The sequence below is a fragment of the Lemur catta genome, chromosome 7, assembly GCF_020740605.2.
Source record: "Lemur catta isolate mLemCat1 chromosome 7, mLemCat1.pri, whole genome shotgun sequence".
Taxonomy (NCBI): domain Eukaryota; kingdom Metazoa; phylum Chordata; class Mammalia; order Primates; family Lemuridae; genus Lemur; species Lemur catta.
The window spans coordinates 81,732,186-81,751,682 of NC_059134.1; the positions used below are offsets into that span (position 1 = coordinate 81,732,186).

Consider the following 19,497-nt stretch of genomic DNA (forward strand, 5'->3'; position numbering starts at 1 on the left):
CAATTTGACTATTTAGAATTCTTGAAATTAAAATTCATTATTTTCAGTTAAATATTAATAGCCCATAAGCATTACCTTTTCTGTAGGACTAATTTATATCCTTCTAGTGATGTTCCCTCAGCAGTCTTGACTCTGATTGGATGACCAATGGCTAGGCAGCCTTGAGTTATTGCTCGGCTTAGGATCATTCCAGTCTTCCAATGAATAGAGAAGGGGGAGAAAGGTCTAAATAAGTTAAAAGAACCAGAAAATTCAACAATGTGTCACAAATAGTGAGGTCATTATGCCTGGATAACCCTGGATATTAACAGTTGCCGAAAGTGAAACACTACCCACAACTTAGCAGTCAGCGAGCCTTGCTCAGAATCAGTAATCTTCTGTCCAACAAGGGTGGCATTTTACAGTTCAGCGCAAAATAAAACAGACCTTGATATCTTCATTTGTCCTTTTTTTCTGTGCATATTTCACAGTGCAGCGATTTGGGGTCCATCACGTGTCACTTGCTATAGTTATAACTACAGAGCTTACTTGAAATATGTATGCACAGAAAAAAAAAGTGCAGTGAACTGAAAAGATTGAAACAAATCCTTAACCTTTGTATCAATTTAAAGTTTTACTCTGGGTCTAAATACCACGGGTTAAACATTTTAAGGTGGTTTGTGAACTTCTTTTGTTTTAAATGTTAGCATTTTCTGCCAAGGAAATTAATTGGGCATATTGCTTGAATGGTCATTTAAACATTTTCTAACTTAGTGAATCAATACAACATTTTAAATAAGTAACAACCACTGAGAAATTTATCTGCACCTATTAGGGACCTATGGCATGCAAAATTCTCTATCTTAACAGGTAAAATTTATTTTTAAAAGAGGAAGAGGGAGTTCAATCTTAAAGGATTTTCAAAATTATTTCCTTTTTAAATTTTTTTTGTTTTCTTTCACAGTAGAATATCAAGCAAAAAATTGTTTCCTTTTTAGCATGTAACTTTTATTTCTCATGAGCTTGTTGTATAGAAAAGAAACATACGATGACTTAGGAAAAATCTTTCTAAAAAATTTTGGTTTCAATAAGCACTGAATGAAATTCTTATTTGAACATCTTGTCCATATAAAAAAAAAGAACGGCTTGGGATAAGGAAAGACAGCCACCATTTACATACACCACTTTCTGTATACCAGATACTATGCTTGAAATTCACACATGCTTTCTCATTTCATCTTCACAGAAACTTTGTAAGGCAGGTATCTTCATTTTATAGATAAGAAAACAGTGGTTCAGTGCAGCCAAGGAACTTTCACAAGGTCACATGAGAGATTCTGATTAACTCCAAAACTGTACTCTATTGGTATGCATTTAAATTATTTTTGAAGAAATTTTAGACAAGTACAGGTTTTCTGGTACCATGAAATTCTAACACCATGAAATTACAGAATATGAGATCTAAGAAAGGATCAACTGGCCCAACTCTTTACAGGTGAGAAGACTAAGGCCCAGATACCACGTGGGACTTGTCTGTGGTCACACAGCTATTCAGTGGCAATGCTAAGACTAAAACACTTCCATCATGTTCATAGATGGGTCAAATACAGAGGAGTACTTTATATTACAGTTAAAAGGCTTGAGTTTTGAAGTCAGACAGACCAAGAATCTTTCCTCTGCTACCCACTAACCTCAGTTTCTTCAGCTGTATGATAAATCCGGCCGAGTTCTTACAAGATTAAATGATATAACAAATGTGAATAAGGTACCTAACATAATGCCTGACATAGTAGATATTCAACAAAATGGAGTTATTATTGGTAATTCAGAAACAAAATACAATGTAGAAAGGGCTAATAGTTAATAGAGCTTTTAGGTTGCAAACATTTCAGGAATACCTCATCTAAACTCAATCTGCTTTGGTATATGAAATGAATAATACCTCTTACTACCTATAGATCTTAATTATTTTATATGTGTGTTTTTAAATTTCAGAAATCAAATAACAATAGTTAAGAGTAATCCAAAATTTCATTTGAGAAAATAATTTCAATCTCCCCTCCCTCCAACTTAACTGGGTGACTTCACATGCACAGAAGTGTTAAGAAGCAGCAAAGCGGTCCACTAAGAGAGGGCAAAGGGAGGTACAAGAAGGATGGATATGAACTGCACCACTTCTTTCCAGTCATAAAGATACATTTACAAACATATTTCAATAGTACAAGGGAAGGAGAGGGAAATTATATGCTCTCATTTAAATCAGATCCAATAATACAATAACAAAGTTTTAAAAAATAAATATTGCCAATATACAAGTGTTATAGAATGTGGTAGGCATTGTTTACATTTTACATTCAGGGGCATCTTTTAAAATGACATCCTTTCTAAAATCATATGCAAAGTCATTATATGGTGGTAATCCACCAGGCTCAGTGAAGCCAAGGTAGTAAAGACTAAGGAGTGGAAGTAAATGACATTCAGACAGATCTCATGAAAATGACGAGTCTGTGGATTATGAGCTCTATGCTTGGTTTAAATACACTCTGAGATATGAATAATCAGGATGTCTAAAAGTGAATCGAATGCTCATTTGTGATCTACAGAAGTCCTGTGGGCTAGCTAGACAATACTAACAGCAGAGAAAGTGTTTATAACAGCCAACAATTTATAAGACTTTCACTTGTATGCTCATGTGCATGCTCTCATGCACATGAAGCAGCAAACAAGGGGAAGTCACTCAGCAAGGGCAGACACTCTTAGGTACCTTCGTGATCAGCCACACACTGGTTGCAGGCCATGGGATCGACAGCGCTATCTGAGTCCCAGTGCTTGTTCCACTATTTGAGAAATTCCGCTTTCCAATAGAAACAGAGGCATGAAGGACAATATTGGGATCTACCTACATCATGAGAAGAATTAAGCATTTTTAACGCATAGTCTAAAAGTTAACCTTCCTCAACACACTTGTCCAAAATAAGTTATCTTAGAACATTATATATTCTGATTGAGGTCTATTTTCAAAAGTAGTGCTCAAACCCCTTTAATTCAATTCAATCAATATTCGTTGAGCACCAACTCTAATATGCAAGACCCTAGACTATGTGGTATGGGATATTATAAAATATTTTTCCTACTCTAAAGAAATATACAATAGAGTAGAAGGAATAGCATACTCGCATTCTCTCTCTTTCTCTCTCTCTGTTTCTGTCTTTCTGGTGAAGCTCCATATGAATGATTAAACAGTGTTATTATTATAGGCATGCAAAAAATGGTAGGCTCATTTCTGCTGACATAACCAAAAAGTGGAGCATATTGAAAGTTGTAACATATAAAGTAGGCCTTGAAGGATAGAGACAGTTTGACAGGAATAATGAAGAATAAAAAGGTACCTCAAGTAAAAGCAAGGAAGTTAAATCAACGTGTCTTAGGGTTTGTTGGTAGACTCAAAAAGTAAATTTGGCTAAACTGTACAAAGTGTCAAGTATAAGCCTATGAAGTTAGGTAAGCAGTAGGGAGCCAGTGAAAACTTTCAAGCAAGAGGGATTAGCTTACAGCAAATTTGTGTGAGGTTGATCTGACAAAACTAGAGATAATGGATTGTAAATGGAGCCATCAAAGGTAGGGAAAACAGTTGGGAATCTAGAAAATGTAATAAGAATAAAGATTATTTCATAAGAATAAAGGATATGAGCCTAGAGTAGAGATAGTTGTGGGCAGGAGGGGACTGAAGGGGGAGACATTGGCATCCATGTCTCCTGCGTTCCTTATCAGATTACACAACTCATGCTCTGTATCAGATGACATACATCAAAGTTACTATGCACCTTCTAGCATTTCTCATTTAGACTTGATTGTCAAATTATCAGGCACTCACCTCACCTGTAGAAATTATATTACTTCATACTTAATAAACTTTATATGCTAAATTATATGATTAATCTCCCTGAGTAATCACTCTAAGTTTTTAAGTACCAGTATTTATTTATATATGATTACAGAAATATGCCAATTTATGCTTTAAACCCAATATGCTTTAAACCCAAAATGATGCTGCTTCAATAACAATTTAAATTATTTTCTAAAATCAAAATGTCCATTCTGTATCTGTGCTAATATTAGATATTTGTTGAGGAGCAAATTATTTTTATAAATACTCAAATTAAATGATGATTTAAAAGACAATATATCACAAGTGTGATCAGGCAATAACATAAGGGTACAACTAACACATTTGGTAATTATTCTATAATGTAAGATAGTCATTTCTCAAAAGAAGAAAATGTTATATGACTTCAATATGTGAAAATGAAAATTTTAAAAAATACAGCAACCCCACCACATAAACAGATTTGACTTAGAGTGCTTTGATTGTATATTCCCCCAGTTAGCCAGTAGTGACTGGATTCTGGAGGGGAATCCCCCACAGTTTCAGAACAATGATAAACTATATTCTATTAATCCATCCACCACAGGACTCAGCATTTAGAGTAACACTCTTACTCAACCTCCTAACTCCAAGTTGCCATCACACTCAAAACTCCCCTCTGCAACTGGGCAGAAGATTGTTTTGACTGAAATTAGTCAGACAGAAGAAGCATATTGCCAACTGCTTCTTTGTACAGCACCTGCTGCCAGCGCCTAAATTCTTGTTATCTCCACAACATGGTTTAATCTTTTAACAGTTGGCTTATTGGTGAAGAGCGAAGGGGTCCTTTGTCTCTGACTTGGGCTGGCACCCAGTATTAACACCATGCTGTTCTTCAAGAGATATTTTGCTGGACAGTTCCCAAGTGATTCTATATAGAGCAGACACAGCCAGGCCCACTAACTCAGCTTCATTTTGTGTTATTAAAAAAAAAATTTTCTGCCAAGTCTGGTGTTCTAATATGCTTAAAACTGACAATGGCCATTAAATTTTTCTTCTTTGACTTCACCTTTTTAATTTACTCTGATAGCTTAGCATTAGATCAAACATTTCTGAAGGTAGGAAGTTGAAAACTGTGAAAGTTAGACTTAAGAAAAAAAAGTTATCTGACAATTTGTAACATAATACACCATATATATGTATGTGTGCATATGTATGTGCACATGTGTGGGTGTGCACAGGCACATGCATATAAAAGCATTTAGGTTGAGACTGGTATGTAAATACATACTATCATATATGTCATTAGGAAACCTTTTTAAGTCCTGTTGAGAATCAAAACAGAAATTCTCTTTTAGTTTTTTGAATTCTTATATACATGCTTTCATTAAATGACCATTATAATTTTGCTTGTCTGAATAAACTGTGCTGTCAGAGACAAAGGACCCCTTCATTCTTCACCAAATGTTAAAAATGATATACACACATGCTCAGCCAGTTAAAAGTACTAGTTTAATTTTTTTTCCCAAATGACTAACAAAGGTGGAGTAGCTGTCAATATTTGTGTGCAAATTCAGAATAAGAAGAAAACCATTAATGGTTTTCTCTTACAGATCTACTAACAGAATACCAGATAATGAAATTTTTCTTAAAAGAAGCAGCTCATAAATCACAACCTTCATTCTGAATAAATTGTTTACTACATATAAAGTTTATAAGATTTTCACTTTTGATAATGCATTTAGGGCCAAGTTTAATAATTTTATACACAAATAGAAGTCACACTATAAGAAATGTTATATAAATCTCTTTCCTCATGTCCTTGCTGTTCCCTCTCATTGTTTCCACTCTCTAACTTTATAGTGAATCAGTCCACCCACCACTAAGGCCAAGAAATGGAAAAGTTTGAAAGCAGAAAATATCAGCAAAGGCATAATTATGCAACCAAACAAAGCAAAACATCTAAGATCTAGGTGTGCAGTCCTCAAATAGCTCTTAGTTATTGGTCTGAAAATAAGGAAGGGACTTTATTTCAAGTCCTGTGTCATATGCTAATGGCAATCAGTTCAAAATTTAAACTAAAATTTTGTATTTGCCTCAGTATATAGCTAATTGATAGAAAATATTATTTTTCAATGTCTTGCTCTGTCGAGAAATAGGAAAGTATTGTTTGCCTTTTCAGAGCCTCTTTGTGATTAAAAAAATAATAATATAAGAATAATACAGTACTTCAGCAGTTATGCATTCATTCTGCTAGCATCCATACCTGTTGAATTTACAAGTTAACTTGTTACTAGTATGCCGTAATTCTAAAATCATAACTTGGTATTATTCTTGCTGTTTCTATACAGAAAGTTGTCAGTAATGTCCTGCCTACGTTTGTGCAGGCTAGGATCAAAACAAGTTTCCTTCTCATTTTGGCAGAATACATGACCTGCCAAACACTGGAGTCCATTTATCTGCTATATTTTCCCATAACCAGGCATTCCTCAAGCTATTCTTCTCATGAAATGTTTTCTTTTATATTAACTACCATGAAGTTTAAATCTCATCTATTTCATGGAGACAAGTAATTTTACTGCCCTTAAACTAAGTCAATCTAAAAATGTTGCCAATTTAAGTAACAATAGAGAGCTGTTGAAAGATGCCAAATTGTCAATGTGTAGTAGATTCTAAATCTGTTTTTGAAATGGATAAAAGAGCAACAGGTTGTAATTGTCAGGGTTATATCTGACTCCCACATTACCAATGAGGATTATATGTTCCAAATTTTTCTCTGTAGGAAAGGTTTTACTTGTCAATAAGAGATTTAAAAGAACAGTCAGGGGTTGGGCACTGATATCTCTACCTCAAGCCAATTTTAAAACGTATGCATCAAGAATATCGGCTTTTGCCTCCCTTTTCTCAACCCTGTTGTAATCCTCTTAGTGTCTTCTTTACCTCAATGAGCAGCAAGATTCTACAATAAAATGCCCTATAGATATCTGTCACCTCTGCCTGAATCCATTTTTAAAAGTGCTCCTTTTCAGATTATTAAATTACTATTCCCAATGTACTGATCACTTCTCTGTAAATAATTGGAGACATTTTTCTGAAAGGATTTTAAAGGTTTCATAACTAAGGGAAAGCCATTTGTCTTTGAAAGCTTCTTTTTACTAGCCAATTTATCAAATTTTTGCTTTCTTACACTACCATTTTAGTTGGACTAAAATGTTATTCAAAACCAATTTCTTCTTCCAAGAATATAAGAGTGTACCAACATTTTTTAAAGGTGAGTGTTTTCTCATTTTCATTAAATCATTAGAACCAATTAATAGTGATAAAACAACTGTGGAATGTTATTCTTTCATTTTTCAACAGTTAAAAATATAGTTACATTGTAAAGTCCCCCTTTGATATAAAAGCAAAGAGAAAAGCCTCCTTTGGGTTCCTTTCCCCTGATAATCTCTTTGATATCCAATTGTTTTTCGGATTTGAACTGTTCTCTGTTGAATGAGTTCATTAACTAGTAAACTCAATTCTGTTTAGCTAACTCTGAATATATAGATATTGTGGCATAGAAAAGGATTATCAGGATATCCTTTGCCCTTGAGGAATTTTCAGTCTAGCGGGGAAAATAAGACAAGGATCTCCTGAGTTCTCTTCCTAATATAAAGATCAGATCAGATCTTGCCTCTGCTCAAATATTTCCAATGGCTTCTTGTTTTCTACAGAACAATAATCAGAATCTCTAACACTGAATTAAGGCCCTTCATGATCTTATTTCACCATCCCTGGTAGAATCTACCATTCTCCCACATCTACCCCAATGTAACCCCAAATTTGGATGCCCAAACTTAGAGCCTCATTGACTTTGGACCATGCAAAAAAAGTTGTAAGAGGAACAGCATCTAGTTCAATGTCATTGTAAATGGCATAGAAGGGATGCAATGGGGGGTGGTATCAAGGCCAGAAATACCACATCTGGTTTGAGGATGGAGTTGGGGTAAAGAAAGATTTCATGGAACAGTCCTAGCCCTAGTCAGATAGGACTGGAATCATGGGCAGGATTTCAACAGCATTTACTGACTGCCACCTATATGCCAGACTCTGTGCTAGGGCATGGCACAAGGGTGACAGAGAAGGATGGGGTGGTGACAAAGAAAGAAAGATGGAAATCCAGGCAGAGGAATCCACATGGGCATAATAACAGAAAGCATGGAGTGCTTTCAGAAAACAACAAATGAATGAGCTGGCTTGGCTAACACACAAAGAACATATTAGAGAATAGTCAGCCCTGAAAGATAGGTTATGGCTAAACAAACAAAAAAAAATCCATTCATCAAAAACATATTGTGCTCTTGCCCTACATTCAAGACTTTGTGCTAGCACTTAAGAATACAAAGATGAGTAAGACATGTCTGTGCCCAAAGAATTCCAGGTTAGTGGAAGAGAAAGACACTAAAGCAAATGCTATACCAAAACACAAACTCTAAGAACAATTTTCAAAGGGCAAAAAGGAGTTCTGAGAACACAAAATAATTAGAGATTAATTCTCTCTGGAGGATCTGAGAAGGCTTCATGGAAGAAGAGGAAGTTGAATAAAGCCTTAAGAGGAAAAGAATGGTAATGGCTGGGGGTATGTTCCAGGCAAAGAGCAACACAAGCCATGGCACAACTATACCAAAGTGAAAAGCATGTTTTGGCACACAATTTATTAACTCTGACTATAATACAGGGTACACAGAAGATCAAGAAGAGGAGAAGATTGGAAGGGTAAATTGAGAGTGGGAGTAGATTGGGGGAGAATCATGGAGATCAATGAAGGCCAGATGAGAATTTGGAACTTCAGTAGGCAATAGCTAGGCATACAAATTTTTTAAGTAGGATAACAACACCACTGCAAAAACCTAACAACAGGATCAGACCTATAATAAATAAATTTTAATGCCATATGAATGTAAAATATAAAAGGCATTAATTAGTGTACCATTCCACTTTCATTTTCCAAATCTGCACAAAAATATACAGGATTAGAAATATTCATTTGATTCTATTTTTATAATTACAGTATTAGATTCATATACTCCTTGAAACAACCAATATTTTCAGTATAAATTTTGATTAATAAATACACTGTATGGGTAGCATTGAGAAATTTAGAAAGAGAAAGTTGGGGCAATGCGTCTTTTGCATTGTATCTTGGAAATAAAGGGTCTGGTTGATAGAAAGTCTTACTTTCTTTGGGCATCTCTATCTCTGTGGATGCCTTTTGGTTTTGATTTAATTTGCTCAAAAACTAAAGCTTATGCAACTGAAATGAACAACCTTACACAGAGTTTGCTAGCTAAGAAAAACAAAAGAATTATTTCTTCTTTGACAACATGAGTGGGAGCGGACGCGCTTGGGACTCTGACTCGGGGGGATGGGCGGGACAGGGACAATGTATATGACCTGAACTTATGTACCCCCATGATGAGCTGAAATAAAAATAAAATAAAATAAAATAAAATGCCTTTAACAGTTCAGCTGGAGGAAAAAAAGAAAACTATTCACTGGTAGGATAAATTTCTAAGTGTTAACTGATAAATAAACTTCCTGGATTGGGTAACTGTCAGTTGAGTTTTCTAAAGAACTCCTGTTCCTCAGATACACTGACCTTAGAGCAAATAGATCAGATACTAAAATACAGAGAGATAACAGCCATCCTAAAGACTTTCTTAAACAACTCCAACTTATTAATATAGCTGGCACAAAGAAAATATGCCAAACAATAGAACTTAAGTTATATAATTCAGGTAGAAATTTTTCAAGTAGGAATGCTATATATTGCTTCAGTTTTGAAGTGCTTAATTAACAGGAAGTAAAGAATAATACTTGTCCCAACACTTGTAAAAGTAATTTATCATTTTAAAAACAGCTTTCATAAATACCTACTCAGTCACCACATATTGACTGAGTGCCCAATACATAAAATGCACCTTATTAAGTATAACAAATAAAATCTGACCTTGTTCTGTAGAAAATGATTCTCCAAGTCCACCTTTTCAAACTGCTCAGGTATCTGTTGACTGGTGTAGTTAAAATTAATTGGAAATCCCTCACAAACTTCCCAACTAAGAAAAGTAAAATATTTAATTATTTTTGTTAGAATAATATGCATTTAATTATAATGCTCTTTACTAGTATAAAAATTTATGCATCTTATACTCTACTAGTGAGAGAAAAAAAACCAATGTATAGTTCACAATCTTTTTAAATAGAAATTTGTAAAGTGCCTTGGTATCTATAAGGAAAATGAAAGGCTTTAAAATTTTACTCTGCAATTATTTATGATATTGGGGAATTCCATGACTGATTATTAATAGAACAAACAAACAACACTTTTCAATCTTACAGAATCACTTGTAGTGGATACCATCTTGGTTGTTAAATTTATATTTTAAATATACTAGACTATGAATAATAAAGGATGCTTTTATACTTGTAATGATTGTGTTAAAAATGCTAGTTTGATTTTTAAGAGAGCCTTAGGAGGCATCACAGTCTCACTGGTACATGGACAAACCAAACTGGAGAGGCTGGGTTTTGTTCTTAATTCAGCCAAATCATTTATCTTAAAAGGGACCCAACCCTCATCCTAAAAACATTACCTGGCTTAACATGGATAAGTTAGGATGTACCATACAGGATGCTATTCAACAGAAACCAGTCCTGGGACTGATAATGGCAATTTTTATCAATACTCTGAGAAATACAAATGAAAAATACATGAAGATTTTCAGGTGTGATTTGTTTGGCTGGGCATGGTGGCTCACGCCTGTAATCCTAGGACTCTGGGATGCTGAGAAAGGTGGATCGCTTGAGCTCAGGAGACCAGCCTGAACAAGAGTGAGACCCCATCTCTAATAAAAAGAAAAATTAGCCAGTTGTGGTCGTATGGCCTGTAGTCTCAGCTATTCAGGGGGCTGAGGCAGGAGGATTGCTTGAGCCCAGGAGTTTGAGGTTGCAGTGAGCTATGATGATGCCACTGCACTCTACCTGGGGTGATGGAGGGAGATTCTGTCTCAAAAAAAAAAAAAAAAAAGATTTCAAATGATCCACTTCAGAGGATAGGAAGAAAATTCAAATGGAGGGCAAAAGTTAAACAAATTATCTAATAAAATTAGTTTGCATTCAATAAGGGCAGCTTCACATTGTTATACTTAGGGAAAACAGTATTCATTGCACCTGGGGAAATAAAATTAAGGACTACATGAACTAAATACACACCTTCATAGAAAGTTCTATTGGACAGTGCTAGATACTGGTTAAGCACTCAGGTCTTAAAACAGATAATCTAGGTTAGAATCCTGGCTCTATCACATACCATCTGTGTGACTTTGGGCAAATTACTTCACCATTTTGTGCCTTGGTTTCTGTCTTTGAAAAATTTGATCCAGCAATCCCACTACTGGGTATTTACCCAAAGGAAAATAAGTGATTTTACCAAAAAGACACCTGCACTCAAATGTTTATTGCAGCACAATTCACAATTGCAAAGATGTGGAATCAACCCAAGTGCCCATCAATTCATGAATGGATTAGTAAAATGTGGTGTATGTATACCATGAAGTACTACTGAGCCATGAAGAAGGATGACTTAATGCCTTTTGCAACAATTTGGATGGAACTGGAGACCATTATCTTAAGTGAAGTATCTAAAAAATCAGAAAACAAACACCACATGTACTCACCATTAAACTGGAACTAACTGATGAGTACACATGTACATAGAGAGAAGTAAAACTCAACAGAAATCAAGCAAGGGGGATGGGGGAGAAGGGGATGGGTGATAATCAATGGTACAATGAACGCTATCTGGGTGACAGGCACACTTATAACCGTCACTTGAACATTATAAAAGTGATTCATGTAACCAGAAATAGTTGTACCCCCATAATATTAATACTTTGAAATTTAAAAAATGGAGTAATAGTAGAGTAATAGGGAATAATGGGATTAAAATAATTGTTTTGAGGGTTTAATCAATTCTTACCCAATTCATTATAACTATGCCTGACCTATGGTTAACACTCAGTAAATGCCAGTTTTTATTATTTACAGATAAGAAATCTGCTCTTGGACAATCAGGAGCAGAGATGCAGCGAGATGCCTAATTCCTGCTCTAGTCTTCTTTTCATCATCCAACCAAGCCTCCAGCACACTGCTTGTTTTAACTTTATCATCATCAGATAAGATGTGCAGAGAACATATTATTTTATATTTTAATGGCTCCATTTAAAATGATTAATTTAGAAATAACCACTAAAAAAAGGCTTTTACATTTCAAACAAAATTATTACTTCTGCAAAGCTAAAACTATATTCTGTTCATTGCTCCATATACTTTTTTTAAAACTAAAGAAAGTTAATGGCAAGTCTTTTAGGCAGTACGTCATTATACCATGAAATAAGTAAAAATAAATAATTGCTTATTTAAGACTATTCAAATAATCCTGTTCAGTGTTTCAAATTTCTCACTCTGGAAAATACTGAATTAGGTGATTCAGATTACTTTAACTGAACACTTGTTAATTTACTTGTCACATCCAGGTAGCAGAACAGCATCAGTATCCAAAAAGGTCTTATATGCAACTATGATGCCACCTCTGGCAAATGCAGTCACTCGATCAAAGGTCAAACCCAAGACAGGGTTTAGTGGAGATCTGAAAAATAGAAAAAAATCAAAGCTATCTGCAAAATTACACATATACTGAAATTTGAGCACAAATAATAAAACATACAATATCAGTGTCTAATAAAATTCAGAAATAAGTGAACTTCATATTATATAATGCTACTGTTGGTATCCTATGTTAACACCTGAAATGTACATTTCAGTTTATTTAGCTGATCTATAATATGCCAAGAATAGTTGCAACATGTGATTTTTTAAAAATAATTACAATAATAAAAGCAAATTATTTCATTGAGAAAAACAATCATCATTCATATAATGTTCATTTTTTTCATGTATAATGGCAATATGAAACATCCATAATAATCTTGGGAAATGATAATTAAATGAATCTTTAATATTTGGCTATAAATAACTATTTTCTATGAGTGCACTAAATGCTATGCTGATTTGATTGTCATAGTACATATTGTTAGGCACATTGTTTTAGGTGAATTTGGGAATGAAAACCAAATTCAAAACAGAACTTAAATAAAAAGTATGGTCACTATTTCAACTTTGAACCATTTTTCTCTAAATTGGTAACAAAGACTTGTGATTTATCTATAGAATTAAAGGACTCAACCACATCACCTGTATTGTCTTGTTGCCAAAAATATTTAAACTGAATCTAATCATGAGAAAACACTCAGACAGACCCAACATGTGGGACATTCTATAAGAAAACTGCCTGGACTCCTAAAAAACAAAACAAAAGATGGAGGGAATATTCTAGATTAAAAAGAACTAAAGAAAATAACTAAATGCAACACAGGAGGCTTACTTGGATACCGGATTACAAAGAGCTCTAAAACACATTTTTGGTAGCTTGAATACAGATTGTATATTAAATGATATGTTATTGTTGACTGTGTATGATATTATTATGTGGTGATATAGAAGAATGTCTTGTTCAATTAAGTGATCTGAAGCATTTAGGAGTGAAATTTTAATGATTTTCTGGAATTACTTTCAAACCGAGAAAGAGAGAGAGAGAGAGAGACAGAGAGAGAGAGAGAGAGGAGAGAAAGAGATGGGAAATATGAGAGATAAAACAAATGTGGCAAACTCTTTAAATTGGTGAACCTAGGTAAAGGATATATAGGGGTTCATTGTACCATTCTGACAATTTTCTGTAGATTTGAAATTTTTCAAAATAAAAATTTGGGGGAAAAATAATTAAAGGACTCAAAATAGAAGCACATATAGGTAAAATCATTTTTTGCAAATGAGTAGACTAATCCCTCATAGCAACATAAATTAGACACATTAGAATTACTTCCTGAAAATGAATACCATTTACTTAGTACATATTACACATTTTCTCAATATATTTTAAACTAGATGGCAATAACTTATTAGACATAAGAATTTTTTAAGTCTCAATGGTAGCAAAATCCTATAAGGGTTTCCTGATGCTTTATATTAGAATGAAAACCAGAAAAAATACATTATCCTGTTAAGATAACAATGAAATACAAAAAAAAAAGTACACTTGTAAATTTCTCCAATTACAATCCTTAACTGATTTTAGAATATCTAGATTCTTGGCATTTTACCAATTATTCCACAAATATGATCCAATTAGTTAAGAATGAGTGTTTGATCTTATTAAAATATTGTATTATAGAAAACATCATTAAAAATATCAAAATTAGTCATTACTTTCACTTTGACAACGGTATCAAGAATATTTAATGACACATTTTATGAAAGCCTTTCCTTATAACTAAAAGGGCTTGCTAAACTATTTAAGAATTTTTGCCACTTTAAAATTCATTACCATTCTTACCATTGTAAAAACAATTCTACTCACAATGTAACTGAATTATATTTTTTAATTTTCCTATGGAAAAAAGTTTATCATTCCTTATACTTATTTTTAATTCTATAAATGACACAGCAGAAAAAAACATAAAGCATTTTAATTTTACTCTACTGGGACAAATGAAATAAAATTTTGTAACATGGACCCTACAATTTACTCTACCAACTTCTTCCAATACCTTATAGATTTCTGAGTAGATTTGTTTCAGCATTTGAAATTTTGACTATTTGAATATATAGGAAATCCAATCAGCCCTTACTTTACTAAGACTTAGGTCTGTTTATGCTATTTTCATTATAATTAGTGTATGATCAATTATACTCTATATGAAAAATTATTTTCTCTTATTCTGTTCTACAGCAAAGTTGGAGCTAAAAAAAAAAAAATTTTAAATAGGCAGAAAAGTGTGTTTAAGTTTCCTGACAAGCAGTTTCGGAGTTCAACTGGATGTGTTCTGTCAAAATATGCATAAATTTCTGAGATATTCAACACAACGGCCCAGCTCATCAGTGGCTGTATACCACAGCCTTTTTCTTTCTTCAGAAATGAAGATAATTTTATGCAGGAATTTACCAATCTACAAAAATTTACACAATGCTCAGCAATAACCAGTAATTACTGTGGGATAATGTAAGGCACTTTTGAGAAACATAACTTTGATAGGATGGGGCTTACAAGCTTTACCAATTTATCTTTAGCTGTCCTGTCATTGGTGCTTAAAAGGTTAAGACTTTATTTGTGAAAACATAGAAAGATAGTGGGGAATCATGTTGTCTACAGCTTCATAAATCTTGCTTAAGATCCTTTTCAATTACCATCCATTTCTCCTTTAAAAAGGGACCAAAAAAATAGAGGAGTGGAAGCAGGTCAGGGCAGTGTGCGACAATGACAGTGTGATGGGCTTGAGCCCCCTGTGGCGTTTCCATCTGCTATCATTAAGGTGACTACTCAGACATGAACAAATCCCTCTTGCTGTGCTGACAGGCAGACTTCAAGAACTATGACAAGGCATTAAGACAGAAAGTCGGAGAAAGAGAGAGAGAGAGAGAGATGTCATATTCCATAAACAATACTGCCTCGCAAAAACACCCCTGACATTTTATCGGAATTTAAAATTAAAAAAAAAAATTCATAAAAGGGTGCTACTTGGCTTCTCAACTCTCCTTTTAAATAAGCTCACCCCAGAAAGATTGAGGACAGAGAATAAACACCTCATTCCTACCTGTATGCTTTACCATAAGAGACCCAAATTTTTTGCTCATTCTTCAGCAAAAGTGGATTCTTAATTTGTTGACCATTCTCATCAAAAAGCCGGATTGAGGAAACATTGAGGCCTGGTGGGTTGATGGAAGAACCTTGAAGCCTTTGATGAATCCTGAGAAGTAACTGGTGGGAGTGAGGGGAGGGATGAAGAAAAAGAAATAACCTAAAATGTGAACATCTGTAATAAACTGTCTCCACTCTGTAACAAATGAAGTCCAAACAAATGATAATTAAATTCATATAGAATGTTAAAAGAAGTGTGAAATGATGGGCAATGTTTAGCTCAGTGTAAAGTAACAAAATGAGCATGGGCTTTTAACCAGCAGGGGGTGCCACAGGCTTGTGATTGAGCTCTGACCCTTTGGCAAGGGGACTGAAAGCAGATGTGACAGTCTTATAGAAAGAGCATTTAGCTTCTACACACGGTAACGGTCCTCTTTGATAAGGGTTATGCTTGTCTTGTCTGAGCTACACATTGTGCTAGGGGCCTTCCAGACCCTGTTCAAGTTTTACAATCGCCAATCTCCCTGTCCCTAACTAACCTCAGGTAACTAATGGTAGAGCAATTCACCATTTATAGGATTGCAAAATTAAATATGACTTTCAGCCTCAGTCGGTTTACATAGAACTCTTCCTGGATGCATTTTAATTACATGCCCTGCAAAAAAAAAAACCTGTGAGCATCTTCAATAATGGATGTTTTCAAGTTGTGAATAAGACAGCATTGAAGTGTGAAGTACAAAAAGCTGTCATTTAATATTTTAAATAATAGCATTGTCAGTGTTTGCTTCTATCTTACATTTAGAGTCTCTAAATTATCAAGATATTTCTAATTTAGGGCATATTTCAAATCTAAGGTAAATCTAACAGAACTGTGCTGCATATGCTATTTTAAGAGGCATTTTTCATTATCCTCCATCACCTTTGTTTCAGTGTTTTGGCCCCTGCTCTTTCCTGCTCTGCACCCCACCCCATCCATCACTCTGTTCTTCCCCCAGCCTTCTGTCACGAGCTTCCTTTTCATCTCTCCCTTGTCAATTCATGTGTCTCTCAATTTCTTGTTACCCTGTAATCCCTGCAGGGATGTGGATATAGCTGTGGTATTTTCTTGCCTGGCTGTGATTCAGGGTCCTTTTTTTTTTTTTTTTTTTTCCTGCTGTTATATTAATTCCCATTGAAGGTATATTGAGAAGTGCTAACTGCCAAGACTCAGAGGAAAGAAGAGAAAGGGGAAAGTTGCAGGCCTACTACGCATCTCAGGTGTCTCACTGATTGGCTATGAACTCTTGAATGAGTAAAATATTTCCTTTGACCAGCAATTATATTTATAGAATTCCTAGGAATCAGGCTTTGTCCTAATTAGAGACAAATAATAGGATCCCCAACATCAGTGTTTTCATCAGCTCATTGACCATATTTTCGGTCTTAAACATCAGAAAGGCTGAAAATGTTGACACGTGTTTTCATTTCATTAAGTTAATACTTCTCATCCAGCATAGCCAAATCCTTTGAATTAAAAATTATGATTACTATCCTTTTGGGGTGTATAATAGGCAAAGGTGCTAGAATAGTAAAAGTTTGTATTGTTTTGTTTTTATTTTTTCATTGAAACTGCAAACATATTTTGAAATCTGTGGATTGTATTTCTAAAGCCCTATATTTATTTCTGTGTGTCTCAGCCCTTGAGCTTATTTTTGTTGCTTTGCTATTCTTTCAGAAAACATGTAATGCTGATCATTTTTTAAATCACAGGGATTTTGCTTTACAAGGCATCACCTTTTTGTAAAGGGGAAAGATACAAAAGATTTAAGGCCTGATCTGGGTCAAGAAATGGGTGCACTAAGGACAGGGATGTGAGGTAGACACAGAATGTGAGCACCTGACCACTTAACCAAATTCACTTTCACAGGAGTTGCATTGCAATCTCTATTTTCTCAACTTGGTGACAGACTGCATTTTAGGTGTTCAAAGATGAGCATTCAACAGCCTACAGGAGGTAAGGGCCCAAGCCTTTCATCTTTAGGTCATTGGTTAGGGCTTTGCTGTGACAACCAAAAATTGTGATAATCTTCACCCATTTATCTGTAAAGCTATCATCACTGAGCCTTTATAGGATAAGAATTTGTTCAGGGACTTGAGAAGAGTGTGAAACATCTCAGGCTAGTGATCAAAACAAGTGTCCACACAAGGGCGCAGTTGTCCTTAGGTGTCACAAGAGCTCTCCCAAAATGCTTTATAATGCTCCTAATTAAAGTTTTCCCTGCAGATTTACTTGCATATAGAAGGAAAGCATAGTTCCATTCCAGTGTGCTATAAGTCAATACAAAAAGTTTCTATAGAATAGCATCTTCTTGTATAGGATACTATAAACATCATCTTCAATTTTAACATGAACCAAAAAGTAAAATATTCTGATATAAAAAAGAAACAAGACAGGTGAAAAATTCTAGGAAGGTTTTTGTATTATGGTGATTTGTATTATATAATCAGGCATGTGTTGTTAAAAAGAAACCAGCCAAGGCTCTGGATCCTTCTCTATAATCAAAGTAGCATTTCCTCATCTCTTCTGGGTACAGCTAATTGATCCAATGAGAGCCTCCCAATTCATATGCAACTTTTTTGATTGGCTGTAAAAGCCAGGTAATGGATACCACAGGGAGAGGTAAGTCTGTGGGTGCTGAACTGAAGGGGGAAAAAAAGGAGCCAGTTTCTGAACAAAGACAAGGCAACAGAGCCCAAAACATTGGTGTGCGCTCGGGCGCATAACCCCAATTTGTAAACAACAGGGTGTTCAGTGCCCTTTTATGCAAGACAAAGACCCCAAATAAAGACCCTGAACATGTTGGTTCTGCCTGAGAAACATTCCAATTGTCTGGAAAATAGGAAAAGGTAAGAGTGCCTACGATAAACCAGCTGGACTTGCTCACAACGAGTGTGGGAGAAGACCGAGGTGTCAGTCATTCAGGGTCTATGGCTTAGAAATACCCTAGATCCAGAGCATACCCTCGCTGATTATCATATCACTTCTTTTTAAAGTGTAAACAAGACAGAAACCCTGATGTATCAAAACCAGGGCCCAGTGTAGACAAATTTCCAAATATAAACATAATGAAGGTTAAGATAGCGTTAAGTAGGGGTCCAGGAGTTAATATTATATTAAAGCTGAGAGCCTAAGAAATTCAGAAGTCAATCTTTGGAATATCAGCCTTTACAGATCAGCAAATGATTGACCTTTTGTAAACAACTGTAAGGTGTAACTGTTTAAATTAACTACAAGTAACGTGAAAGACATTTATAACTATAAGCAAATTGTCAGTAAACTCACTCTTTCCATCATATCGCCAGTTTGAGTTGGGCTATTAGACCTCAACTCTTTTTTACTGATACGAACAGAGATCTCTCCAGTGTTTTTACCATTTTCAAATACCTGAAAAACAGACACATTAAAAAATAAAAATAAATACATGCTCACAGCTATACAAATATTCACACATACATAAATTTATGCAGTCCTTGCTTTGCATGCTACTGTGTCAACTGAAAGCTGTGCATATGGGAACCATGCACAGCAAACACCAACGACTGTATGAGCACGTGCAAGTAATTGGCAATGGAAATCAACAGTACTAAAAGAATAGCATAAAGAGAGGCTCCCATTTCTCCTTTTGGTTTCAGTGTCTAATTTGGCTGGCATACCCTACAATCTTAAAGTAGAAGAAAATGTGGGCATTAAAGGAAGAATCACTGACCACAGCAGATGCTTAAATGAGCAAGTATCAAAAAAATAGTAGCCACTAATTAACTAGTTCATTTCATTCTGCTTGAAAAACATAAAGCCACAAATAATATGAGGAATATTTGCTGT

General features: G+C 34.8%; 1 protein-coding gene across 1 annotated transcript in view; it reads right to left on the reverse strand.

Moving 5' to 3' along the window:
• The window catches only part of LOC123642089 (doublecortin domain-containing protein 1-like), a 262,128-nt gene that overhangs the window by 23,532 nt on the left and 219,099 nt on the right, over positions 1–19,497 (reverse strand). The window contains exons 13-17 of the mRNA XM_045557008.1: positions 18,958–19,059; positions 15,592–15,755; positions 12,405–12,530; positions 9,834–9,939; positions 76–194 (exon numbers count right to left, since the gene is read on the reverse strand). Of these exons, the coding sequence (XP_045412964.1) occupies positions 76–194; positions 9,834–9,939; positions 12,405–12,530; positions 15,592–15,755; positions 18,958–19,059 (617 nt within the window). The remainder of the gene's footprint in view (positions 1–75; positions 195–9,833; positions 9,940–12,404; positions 12,531–15,591; positions 15,756–18,957; positions 19,060–19,497) is intronic.